The 13,171-nt window shown below is 34.6% G+C and overlaps 2 protein-coding genes across 2 annotated transcripts in view; one reads left to right on the forward strand and one right to left on the reverse strand.

The window, feature by feature from the left end:
* Window positions 1-1,684: 1,684 nt before the first annotated feature.
* Window positions 1,685-10,688, reverse strand: LOC144448575 (vesicle-associated membrane protein 3-like). The gene is made up of 5 exons (XM_078138851.1): window positions 10,537-10,688; window positions 7,393-7,550; window positions 5,381-5,460; window positions 3,960-4,023; window positions 1,685-2,693 (listed from the first exon to the last, which is right to left on the reverse strand). Coding segments are annotated over exons 1-5 (402 nt in total). The 5' UTR covers window positions 10,539-10,688; the 3' UTR covers window positions 1,685-2,595.
* Window positions 10,689-10,840: 152 nt separating this feature from the next.
* The window catches only part of LOC144448670 (importin-7-like), a 29,506-nt gene continuing 27,175 nt past the window's right edge, over window positions 10,841-13,171 (forward strand). The window contains exon 1 of the mRNA XM_078138948.1: window positions 10,841-11,028. Within this exon, the coding sequence (XP_077995074.1) occupies window positions 10,945-11,028 (84 nt within the window). The 5' untranslated portion in view covers window positions 10,841-10,944. The remainder of the gene's footprint in view (window positions 11,029-13,171) is intronic.

Genomic DNA, 13,171 nt, shown 5'->3' on the forward strand with positions numbered 1-13,171 from the left:
ATCTTTTTTTCCCCCGAAATCTTCCAAGCCCCCCACCCCAGGATATCAAATGGTCCACCCCTTAAGTGAATTAAATTGGTTGGAGGTACAGGTCACCGATCATCTTTCAGTCCGATATACATCAACGCAAACCACGGCCTCTTTTACGTAGTATCACGGAAGAAATAACAGCTCTGGTTTGCGAGAATGTCCGAACCAGAGCTTTCTGTAATTCTAATGAAAATGTCATGGCAACAAATCGATAGAATACAAAGTTTTCGACTGAAGTCAGGAATCAGAATCCTCGAATCATTTGACATAGTTGATGAAAGACAAGAATTTTTGGAGAAGAATTCTCAAGGTATATGATTTGGGTCTTGAATTTATAACTATCTGTAGTGAGAAATGTATAGTTAATAATGTATCAATACCATGGTTTTGATTATATCTATACTGGCGCTATCTAGGGGACTAAATAAAACCATACTTCTACAAGATGACTGTCAGTTGCCTAAACACAGGTTTCAATCCTAATCTTACATTGGTCTCTAATACTAAAAGCGGCTGTGGTTTAATACTTAATAATTAAACATTCTAACAAATTTACCAGAGCTGTTATTTCTTCAATTCTGTGACACAATCTCTTGGACGGTGTCATAAAAGAGGCTGATAATCAAGACATGAAAAACTTATAGTGATGAACTAAATGATCACCAAGTCATTCAAAATCAATTAATCAACAAATTGGTCAGCAAACCGATCAACTAAACAACCAAACAAACAACCAACCAATTAATCAACAAATCATTATCAATCAATCATCAACCACCCAACCACCCACCCACCCACCCATCCAACCAACCAACCAATTAATCAACAAATGTTTATCAATAGAAGCAATTTCTATAAAGAATTTATTCACCTGCAATATTATTTTTCATCAAACTCTTTGCTATAGGAAGACATGACAACCTTGATTAAAGAATAAAAAATTAACTTTTACAAGAAAAATATGAAATACTACTAAGATATCAAACTGCACTTTTCTAACAATAATTTCTCTAGTGTAAATTTACAAAAAAAGTAATGTAATTATTTTGTTATAGTTTTATAACCATGACTTTTATATATATATTTCTATATTCCCTTATTGGAATAATATATGTTTCTCAACAAAAAACTTTTTGTAGAAAATACAAGTACTGATAATACATATACTAGTACTGATAATTCAACAGCATGGCCCACGATAAAAAATCTTTCAAAAGCCTGGATAAAGCAATTATATGACTATTTCACTTGTTATGAAACCTCGATACGAATAGTTCAGTTTCTATGCTTGTCATTCATTTGGGCAATTACCCATAATCCTCAGCTAGAACCTTACTTTTAACATTTCATTTTAATGAAACTAGTGTCAATGGGGTTGTAGCAAAACTGTACAGTTTTTAAAAATGTTTACCCACATGCTGACCCATGCTAGGTATAGGCGTTCATTTGCTGAATGACTACCCAGTTGCCTATCCAACCCTGTTGTTACAACATCATTTTGATTTGAACTAGACACCCAAGGTAATACACCCACCAATCGGTCCAGCAGTTTTTTACTTTAAGTTGTTTACACACACACACACTCACACACACACACACACACACACACAGGCAGACACTTTGCCATGCCTATAGCACTACTGAATCTTATCAGAGCAGTTGTGCTAAAAATCATGCAAATTCTTAATGAGTTTTAAATTTACCCATTGTTGTAAACCAGATGGTTTGTAAGAATGAATTTATGTCATTAGCAATATGATATGATTAGAATCAATGAGGAAGCCCAATGTATACATACTGAAGTCTGAATACAATGTGATGTTCTAGGTCAGCTTGTTCACGTGCTAGTTCAATTTATTCTAATTACATTATATTTGCTTGAATCCCTCTCTGAATAAATAAAACAGTTTATTTTGTTTTCATCTTCATTGCTGGTATAGAGCTGTGAAAAAATAGTCTAGTTCCTGTATGATACAATAACATTCACTCTCTCATAAAGTCAATGTCAAAATGTTACCGTTAGTCTGGCTAAATCCCATGCTGGCCAAGAGTAAATGGCACATGTCAGTAATAATCCATCACAAGTTCACAGACAGTTGTTGTAATTGGTTACTTCCTTCAGACAATGGCTAATTGATAATAATATTCAATTTGAAATTCATTCTTACAAACCCTCTGGTTTACAATGATGGGTAGATTTAAAATTTGCATCGTTTCACACAATTTTCTTTATTAGGCCTTAGAACCCTTGGTCATCATACAAGAATTAATTACTCCTCTAGGTTATGTTTGCATATACTGACTACTATAAACTATAACAAATAAATCTATTCTAAACAGACTTATCTTAAAAGTGTTGACATGGCATACTTGCTGTTTGCATTCAAAGTTACAAAAGTATCAAGAAATACATACTTTAGCTGTCATTAGTATTCATTAAAAAAAAATTAGCAATTTTTACCAAAATGTTGTACAATTATTTTTTCTTGTTAATATCCATTCATACCAATTAGTTTTTAAAATTACATCTTCTGATTATCAGGTTTGTTTGCTATTAGTAACACACTAATTACCATGTGCATAATTAGTGCTAACTGTATCATCGCTTGTAAGTGTGTTGTTTCCTCCACTGCTACCACCACTTTCCCATGGTTTGGTTACCACTGTAATAAAGTAACATTTAATTATTAAATCTTTGGAGACACAGTTCAGATAAGGATTCAATTTAATTGTGACAGTTGTCTGACATAACTTAGAAAAAGTTGGCCCAGAACAGAAGAATTATCCCATGTAATCCTTATGGCTCTACTAAGATAACACTACTGCGATGTCCCTGGACTGAAACACTCCTCTTTAAACTCAGCGTTACTGAGCGACATGTTTGAAAGCTAATATTTCAGGATTTCTGTAGGATATCACATAGTAATCGACAAATCACATGTTTAGTCAACATATTTTGGATAACGCATAGACCTCATAGAGCACATATGAAACTGATATTTAGAGGGTATTATGGATTGTTTATCTCATGGTATTCAGGAAAGAAATCTGTCACTCTATTTTTTTAATGAGTTGCATTTTGAGGACTGCATTTGTGAAAATGTTGGCTTGATACATGTTGGAAGTGTCAAGACACTGACCCAGGATTGAAAATTAGTTGTGTTTTGGGGACTGTATCCATGACAATGTTGGCTTGATACATGTTGGAAGTGTCAAGACACTGACCCAGGATTGAAAATTAGCCTTTTAAAGAGAGGAGGGAGTGGACTCAAACTGTCAATCTGAGTTAACAGTATATCATTCTCTTGCTACGAGTATATTACTACAATGACAGCTGGACTATTGGCAAGATATTTGCATATGTCAGTTGATTCAATGACAGCTGGACTATTGGTAAGATACTTACCACTGCCATGTGTCACTAGATTTATGTTTACTTCTAATAAATCAAATGTGAATCACTGTGTCTAACACTAATGAATTTTCAAATTTGACAATATCTTGAATCATAGCATGAATCTCAGACCACTAAATAGTGGTCTGAGCATGAATGTAGAACAGTGATATGACTGTACAAAAGATACTGATATGCCCTGATTTAACCCTTCCATGGATGCTTATTCTCTTATAAATTTTGTAAAGTGCATTGAGGCTGTTGCATATGCACTGACAAGAATTTATTACTATAAATAATTCGTTTTAAACTAGGGAGTTAGGATTGGTGTTAGACTAGGACTAGGGAGTTAGGTTTGGTGTTAGACTAGGACTAGGGAGTTAGGTTTGGTGTTAGACTCAGGCTTGAAATGGGACTGGACTCCCTAGTATAAACCTGATTTGTATCATCAGCAATGGATGGACATGGTTCTACATGTGTGTCTCTAATTTTCTGTGTAGTAATGAAAAGACAAAATATTTTATTTTATACTTACAGACAATAATGAGTGCAATAACTGCAATTATTACAATTATTACAACTATCAGTAGACATGTCATCTGAATAGAAATAAACAAAATAAGTAAACAACATATTACTCTCTGGCAGCCATTTAAATAATTAAAGAAAAATAAAAAATTCTGAAAGTGTTATTTGGGCCAAATCAAGGATGAGGGGATGATAGGAAAAGATGAATCTGAGGACATCAGATTTGAATGAAAGTTGTCTGTATGAGATTTTATAAATGCATTGAACCTCTAAAGCTATCCCTAGAACTGCTCATCCTAATCTAATCTAATCTAATCTAATCTAATCTAATCTAATCTAATCTAATCTAATTAACTTATATAGCGCATTCCATATAACTATCACAATGCGCTTTACAAAGCACAGAAAGACGATTACAAAAACAGACTCAAGAAAAAGTCTTATTGAAGAAATAGATCTTAATACCTGATTTAAATGTCTGTAATGCAGTGACACTCTGCAGATGCGATAGCAGAGCATTCCACAAGTGTGGGGCACAAATTGAGAATGCTCTGTCACCATAATAAGCAGTATTGCTGAGTGGTTGGTGTAAGTAAATTTCGTACTACAGTTTTCACTTTACCACAAACAACGGCCAAAAGTTGTAACAACCAGATGGTCGATTTTCAGAAACTGTCACTACAACTTGTCCATATAATGTTGAAGCTTTGAGGTAAGTGACTAGATTTACACAATTGTAACAATGGAATCAAGATTGATACAGACTAATTATTTTAGACTCTGGAAAATGAATTTACCATTACAACATTACTCCCTGAACTTTCCTTTGGTCGATAGTGTTTTGACTATCTTTTACCAAATAACTTACTTGTTTCATTTTGAAATATGTGTTGTACCGACATTTACAATTAGCTCACCAAAGCTTTCGCCAGGTATCTACCATGGCTTCGTCAGTGTTTTCTGAAGTCACAATGTCTCTGACGAAGCCATGGTGGATACCTGGCGAAAGCTTTGGTAAGCTAATTGTAAATGTTGGTGCAATACAAAGATAAATCCATTAACTTAGAATGAACGTTTGAACAGATGAGCTTTCATCATACTTTAGAAATACATAAATATATATAAATATATACATCAAATAATGAATAGACATAACTATGTTCACTCAACACATTTATCCAATCTGATTAAAATCCGATGTAGATGTCGGCTAATCATTCATTGCTATTTTACCTTCGTTATTTTGCCTGAATTGACCTTCGTAGTACATGTTAACGTTTTTAGCCTGATCGCCTCCTCAACGATCAGGCTAAAAACGTAAACATCTACTACGAAGGTCAATTCAGGCAAAATAACGAAGGTAAAATGGCAATGAACGATTAGCCGACATCCACATCGGATTTTAATCAGATTACACATTTATCATACCTTTACATTCTTGAAGCAGTAAGCTCTTTTAACTTTTTTTGATGTCTTTTGAAACTGTTCGGCACCTGCCTGCAAATCCTCTGTAATGAAAAATTTGACAGAAGTTAACAAAACAAATTACACCATGGTTTAAACTGGCCTTGTGGATGAGGATTGGGTATTTATTTTGGATTTTTAATTTATAAAACAATTTTATCATGGCTCCCTACTTGAAAAATTAATGTGAAACAACATAAACCAAGTCTGTGTTTGTAAGTCAATATATAGCAAAAGATTAATAAATGTGTACAATTTTTGTTATTGTTGTTTTTCAGCTTTGCAATATATTGAGTGACAAACACAGACTTGGTCTATGTTGTTTCACATTGATTTCCTAAGTAGGAAACCATGATAAAATTGTTTTATAATTTAAAAATCCAAAAATGAATACAAAATCCTGATCCATATTGCCATTTTAATGTTACTAAACTACAGGTATACACAGGAGTTAATATATACTATGTGATTTCTCATTGCTACTCTTGATAATTACACATGCCTGTCACACAATCATATGAATACACAGTTTTTACATTGTTATAAAAACAGCTATGGTAAAAGTTATATAGTACTAATCTATTTCCAACAAGCCTTCAATCAAAGACATATTCCCCAACTTGTGTGTTGCATTTTGTAAGATGATTAGCATTTTTGCAATTTTAACATGTAAATGGTTTATTAGATTTGCCAAGTAAGCATGTGTTTGTAGTGTTGGGTTTTCAGTAATATCATAACTAGGCAAAGCCCATAAGCTCGTGCAGGGTAGATTCATTTGTGACCGCTGCCTCATGATGATATTGTAGATAGCGCCATCCACGTGGAGAATGTGCATAGTATATAGAATGAGCATGGGTAATCATAGCGCTACAATGCATCCTTGGTTAAAACCACCAAAAAACATCACATACAATATGGGACACGCAGGCGTACTAGTCATTGCGCCACTACGCAGCTGCTTTGCGGCTGCTTCGGAATGGAGTCCGCTTGGAGAATGTGCATAGTATATAGAATGTGCATGTGTAGTCATAGCACTGCAATGTATCCTTGGGTAAAACCACCAAAAAACACTATATATAAGACACGCATGCGTACTAGTCAGCTATAATTAGCAATAATATTTGGTCGTCTTAAGTGTACAGCTAGAATGTAGCCTCATCTCTCTATTCACCTTGAAAATGTTTGTCGGATGCACAGACAAACCCGAACGTGATTGGGTAAATGTTTTACTTAAGATTGCAAATTTAATCTACAAAGCAAGAAAAGGAATAAAGATATGCAGCTATACGAAACTTTATAGTCTGAATATTTCAGAAGTGTTAGTGAGTAAAACAGTCAGGCACTTCTGAGATAAACTGATGGACCACAAATAGTAGTACCTTATTTGTTCATGTATAACTGCTTGCATATTTATAAGCCTTGCCCCTTATGTTTTCCTGTTTTCACATACCCATTTATAAAGTAGTATAAAGTTAAGTGGTTGACGTTGGCAATACTAAGCTGCCTGTTTATGAAACCCATCCCCTAAGGGTTTTTTTTTGTGTCATCTCTAGGGATGGACGATTACAGTAATTTGAGTAAAGGAAATGCAACAAAATTTATACCATGCACAAGCCAAGTTGAACATAAAATATGGAATGTATACTCTTCTCATTCTACATCATGACAACGTGTGTCTACGTCACAACATAAATGTTTACATCACTGTTTCTGCTGTCTTTGAAATGCGAGTCAAAACATTCAATATTGTCATTACTTCCCCTGATTTTTCTTTGATATTACTGGCGCTGGTATAATTAAGTTGTTTGCCAATATTTTTCTTCATTCAGCTGGAAATTATTTGTGACCTAAGGGTTGTCACTACTCGTCTAGTGACTCGTAGTGATAAAGACCCCTTAGGTCACTCGTTTTTTCCTCTGCTGAATGAAGAAAAAATTGGGGAATAAATTGGGGAATAACATCTAAATGTTACATACCTGTTCTGTCAACCATTGTGTCCAGTTTTTCTCCTCGCTCTAATACTTTATCGATGTTATCTCGTAGTAACCCTGCAACCTCATCCACATCACCTTGTAACTGTTCAAACTGCTTGCTCTGCTGGCCAGAAGAACCAGTACTTGCTGAAATGGTTGCCCTGGCAAAAAAAAAGATGAAAAAATGAAGCCCTTACGTCAGGAGCAAAAGATTCTTATGAGATAACAATTTTATCATGGCCTCATACTTGAAAAATCAATGTGAACGAACATATCTGAAGTCCTTGTTTGTTACTCAATAAATGGCAAAAGATTAATCAATGTGTCAAATGTTACCTTTTACACATTTGTTTAGCTTTTTGCAATGTATTGAGTTACAAACACAGACTTGATCTATGCTGTTTCCTATTGATTTTTCAAGTAGGAAGCCATGATAAAATTGATTTATAAAATTAAAAATCCAAAATAAATACTCAAACCGGAGATAAGACCTAAAAGTGGTATCATTCAAAAAGCAAATTATTAAAGACATCATGTTAGTTCCTAACTTTGTTTACTTTCCTTGATGCATTGCTCTATTGTACAGCCAGTTTCTTCTAAGCCAGATTTTTTAATTTCTAAAACTTAATTTTTAAGATGTCACACAATGCAGGATTGATGAAAATAACATTTCTCTGGGTTCTATCAGCATAACAAATGCACCTAAGGTAAAATCAGCTTCAGCTTCACCTTATGACCAATCAAATGATAGTATAGTGATGATGGTTATAACCCTGTTACTTGTGTCAGTGTACTGATGGCTAAATCACTAGAAAGTAAAAGAAGGAGCATCAATGAAACATGAAACATGGAGAAAAAGAATGTTACGACAACTGCAGTTTGCTTTTACTTACACTTGACATGCATGATATACTTATTATGTTAGACGTGTTGATCACCAGCTGCTGTGATGCCATTGTTTCATGTTGACATATTTCTATTATGTCACTGATTTGTGTAGGCATGCTGCTATGATGTCATCATTTTATGTTGACATGTCTTTCATAATGAAATGATATTGTTAAGCCTCTGATATGTAATTTGATGCTTTGCTGATGATGCTTTGCTGATGAAGTTCTATAATGAGATCTGTTCCTTCAAGACCTGTAAATGGTGAATGCAAAGATAGAAAAAACAAACATTATATCCATGTTATACTGAAAACAAAGTCATACATATTATCAATTATTGATATAATGTAAACCTCAGTAAGGCAAAAAAAAAAAAAAAAAAAAAAAAAAAAAACCTGTTTCTTTTCAATAACATGACTTCAGTAAAAAGGATAGGTAGGTTGGAATTTAATTTATTTTGCTTGAAAAGTGACAGTTTGATGAGGTGTATAAGAAGTAAATGAAGACAATTATAATACACATTGTGCAGACTGTACTGTTATAGTCTAAAAAGACCTGGATTTTTCTCTGGAATAATTATCCAAAAAAGTGACCACAGATGAGGCAAAGGCATAAAGGTGTACATGGAAACAGAAATGAATCATTGAATGTAAACTGTTACCAATCTAACTTTTTGTAGTCAAAAATGTTTAGGGTCAGGGTTTAACCTATGGTCAGTTAGGTTATCAGAAACACACCATGTTTTTTTATTTGGCCTTATGATTTATATAATGATATTTATGATGATATGACAAAGTGAACAATGTAGTTCCTGTTTCGATCTCTCACTATTTTCTTTTATCATTCTGAAGTTACGTATTGCTTTTGTTCTTATGATATGATATGATATGATATGTGTTTTATTGTCATATATATACTGATACATATATAATGAAATGTGCATTGATTTTGCGTGTAATGAAAAATTTACAAAAACAATATGATGTTTCATCGCTTTTGATTAATCCACCCACGGTGGTGTCATCAGCAAATTTGATGATAAAATTATTATCAGACACAGTAACACAATCATGGGTAAATAATGAGTATAACATTGGCGACAAATTACAACCTTGAGGTGTACCAGTATTAAGAACTAGAGATTTCGAATAATCATTTCCAATTTTAATAACTTGTGATCGATCTAGTAAAAATCTAACACCCATTTACAGATACTAGCAGTATCCCATTGACTCATCCCTTTTTCTGGAGGTGGGGTACAGTAAATACTCAGGTCTCACGATGACTACACAGATCCATAGTCGGTATCTAATAGTTGTGTTTTCATTGGCATGAGAAACACAAACATGTATCAAGAGAAAAAAAATAAGTTCACAATAAAAACAAGCCTATTACATCTGGTTAGTATTCCACATAGCCAATTCTAAGAGATTAAAATAACATCTCTGATATCAACTCTTTTGAAACAGAAATATGTACAGACGTAGTATTGGTTTCCAGTTACAGTGTTAATTTGTTTTAGTGTAACGAAAACTGAAAAAACAAATATGTACACTGAGGCTCATGGAAGTATCACCAGATGGAAGTACCATGGTACACTACTTACATGTATCCTAGTCTGATGCCAATGCGGTTTTTAACTAAACCACATCGTAACGATACTGGACAGGAAGTAGACAACTCTTATCCTGGTCCACAATTATTTAGAAAATACATTTCTTTCAAAATGAACTGTCCTAGCTACGACTATTACCATAGACTAAACAATGTATATGACGTTACATGATACTAGTAACTTGTAAAAAAACACTTCAGCAGCTATGAGAGAGCAAGGCACTCGAATCAATCTGTAGAAAAAAATATGTATTGTATGTAAACAAGTCTTATTTACATACATATTTTTTTTTAAATCATACACATTGATTCGAGTGCCTGTGTGAGAGAGTAATGATTCCTAGTCTAGTTCCTATATAGTCCTGCTTACATGACGGTGCACGAGTCTGTATTACTGACTTGACTCTTATGGGGGAGGGACAATTGTCAGAATCGAGTCCCGAATTCCTCCGTATGCAAGCAGGACTAGTTCCTATACAGTATCGTTACCATTTTTTTTACAACGCAACTACGTTGGCATCCAGACTGTGCATAAATTACAAATGCCAACATACATGTATGCCAAGCCAACGGAAAATATTAATACTAATACTGTGTTTCTGAGACGATCGACTGCAGATGTACATTACAATTTACAACTCACATGGTTTCTTAGTCCGCCTAGTACGTATATGCCAACAAATCAACTTGTTCTTTGTTTATGTGAATTGTGCGGAGTTTATCTTCTCTTGAACAGTTTTGTTCGCCACTTTTATCAATCTGCTGCTTTCCGAGGTACAAAATCCATCCGGAAGAGACAATCACATGCTTTATTATTGAAACTTGACCTTTGACCTTTTATACCCCGTGACGCTCTTCTGTCGCAAAATCAAAATGAAGTCGCAGTGGTTTTACGACTAATTACATCATTGACGTATGCATTGGGAAGCTGCGCACTGCACATTATCACCGTCTTTGGCGCCCGGTGTGTCCGCTAAACTTTATGCGTCGTAGGCCTACAAGCGAACGTGTTTCTGTTATTTAAGAGGAATTTGAAGACACAAAGTCCAAAATGGACGGACAGAAGATAGTTGAGATGCTCCAGAAAACCATTCACCCCGATACGAGGGAGAGTGCAGAACAGGACCTCAATCAGGTAAACCGGGATGTTAGCTAACATGTGGAAAAACTATGCAACATGGCGGATTGCGACACACATGCCAATTTTTCCCCGCGATTTACATTGATTCTCTCAGCTCTATACATATCAAATTAACGATAACATGAAAAACACATGTGAAAGGGTGTACATCTTGAACGATTGTGTAATTTTAGAAACACGAAATTTGGAGAAATTCAAGATATATGCTGTTCGCCAGCGCACACGTGTTTGGAAGGAACGTATGTATAATATGGTGACATTGATGATTCACCCATACGAAGGACATTGATGCAGTGCCATCGACATATTCTAATGTATGTAGTAGAATTGGCATTGAAAGGGATGGGAAGTTTCTGACTGTTTTTAACCGTTTGCGAACGGTATGCCATCCAAGTTGAAATTAATGTTTGATCTGTGTAATAGCTGACATGAAATTACTGCTATTTGCATTAGAAATGAGCAAGATCATAATGCCATGGTAATTTGTAGAATCTTTTTCTGTCAAATGTCAAGGTGTGAAAATAAACAAAAGCATAACGGTACATAAAGTGGGCAATTTTGTTGTTAATGTTTCAATTCAACTCAATAACCTATCAACACAAAATGATGCCAAACAATCATCCATGTATCATGTACATTGTATGTGTTATTGTTATTGTTTTGTTATAATTGTGTCAATTTGTGAATGGCAGGGTTGGGCTTGGGGAGGATGGAGGGGAGTCTGGCAGGGGTGGAGACGAGGTAAACGGAATTATATCAAGAAGATTCAAAATCCAGAAAAGAGTCGTTGGTATTGATATCATAGTATACAGTAGAAGTATAACGTTGTCAGAGATTTATACTTGAGTTTATAATGATGGTTGGGAGGAGCAATGACCTAAACAAAATTCCACACACTACATGTATCTTTGCTAAAACAATTATATCAACTTAGTCGTAGTAGTAGCAGCAGCAGTAGTTGTAGTAGTAGTAGTAGTAGTAGTAGTAGTAGTAGTAGTAGTAGTAGTAGTAGTAGTAGTAGTGGTGGTGGTGGTGGTAGTAGTAGTAGTAGTAGTAGTAGTAGTAGTAGTAGTAGTAGTAGTAACGTAGTAGCAGTAGTAGTAGTAGTAGTAGCAGCAGCAGTAGTTGTAGTAGTAGTAGTAGTGGTGGTGGTAGTAGTAGTAGTAGTAGTAGTAGTAGTAGTAGTAGTAACGTAGTAGCAGTAGTAGTAGTAGTAGTAGTAGTAGTAGTAGTAGTAACATAGTAGTAGTAGTAGTAGTAGTAGCAGCAGCAGTAGTAGTAGTAATAGTAGTAGTAATAGTAGTAGTAGTAGTAGTAGTAGTAGTAGTAATAGTTAGCAGTAGTAGTAGTTACTGTAGTAGTTTTCAATTGAACTTTATTCGTCTTTGCCCTGATACATTGAAGTGCTAAATAAAATATTTACAAAGGAAATCAGCAGAGTACGAATGAAAGTATAAATTTAAAATCCAAGTACATCAGTACGGCTAGACATGGAAAACATTAAATGAGACTTGCGTGTTTGGCGAGAACAAAGTTACTGTGGTAGTAGTAGTAGTAGTGGTAGTGGTAGTGGTAGTGGTAGTGGTAGTGGTAGTGGTAGTAGTGGTGGTGGTGGTGGTGGTGGTGGTAGTGGTAGTGGTAGTAGTAGTAGTAGTAGTAGTAGTAGTAGTAGTAGTAGTAGTAGTAGTAGTAGTAGTAGTAGTTTTTGTTGTTGTTGTTGTTGTTCTGAACTCAGAGCTTAGATAATTTATTCACACAGTTCTTGAGATGTTCAATGATATAGACTGAAATAGATATAATAAATATATTACAAGGTACATGTAAATCATTTACACCGTTAATTTGAAACTACTACAAGATATGATTCCAGAACAAGGAAATAAACTTTTGGTTGTAAAAACAACCTTCCCCACACATTACATCTGTTATGTACAGATGTACGCAGAGTTTATCTTTGGACAGATTAATACCTATCTGTACTAAAAACTTACCTTCAGAAATTTTCTAGAATCTTTCCTTCCATTATTATGTTGCAAAGGACAAGAATGGTAGTATCATGCATGTATGTGTAGGTGAATTGAAGTTTCCTTTCCATTGCTTAAAGTTTTTGTGTTATTGGGAAGTACATTGTGTGTAA

The sequence above is a fragment of the Glandiceps talaboti genome, chromosome 17 (assembly GCF_964340395.1).
Source record: "Glandiceps talaboti chromosome 17, keGlaTala1.1, whole genome shotgun sequence".
Classification (NCBI taxonomy): domain Eukaryota; kingdom Metazoa; phylum Hemichordata; class Enteropneusta; family Spengelidae; genus Glandiceps; species Glandiceps talaboti.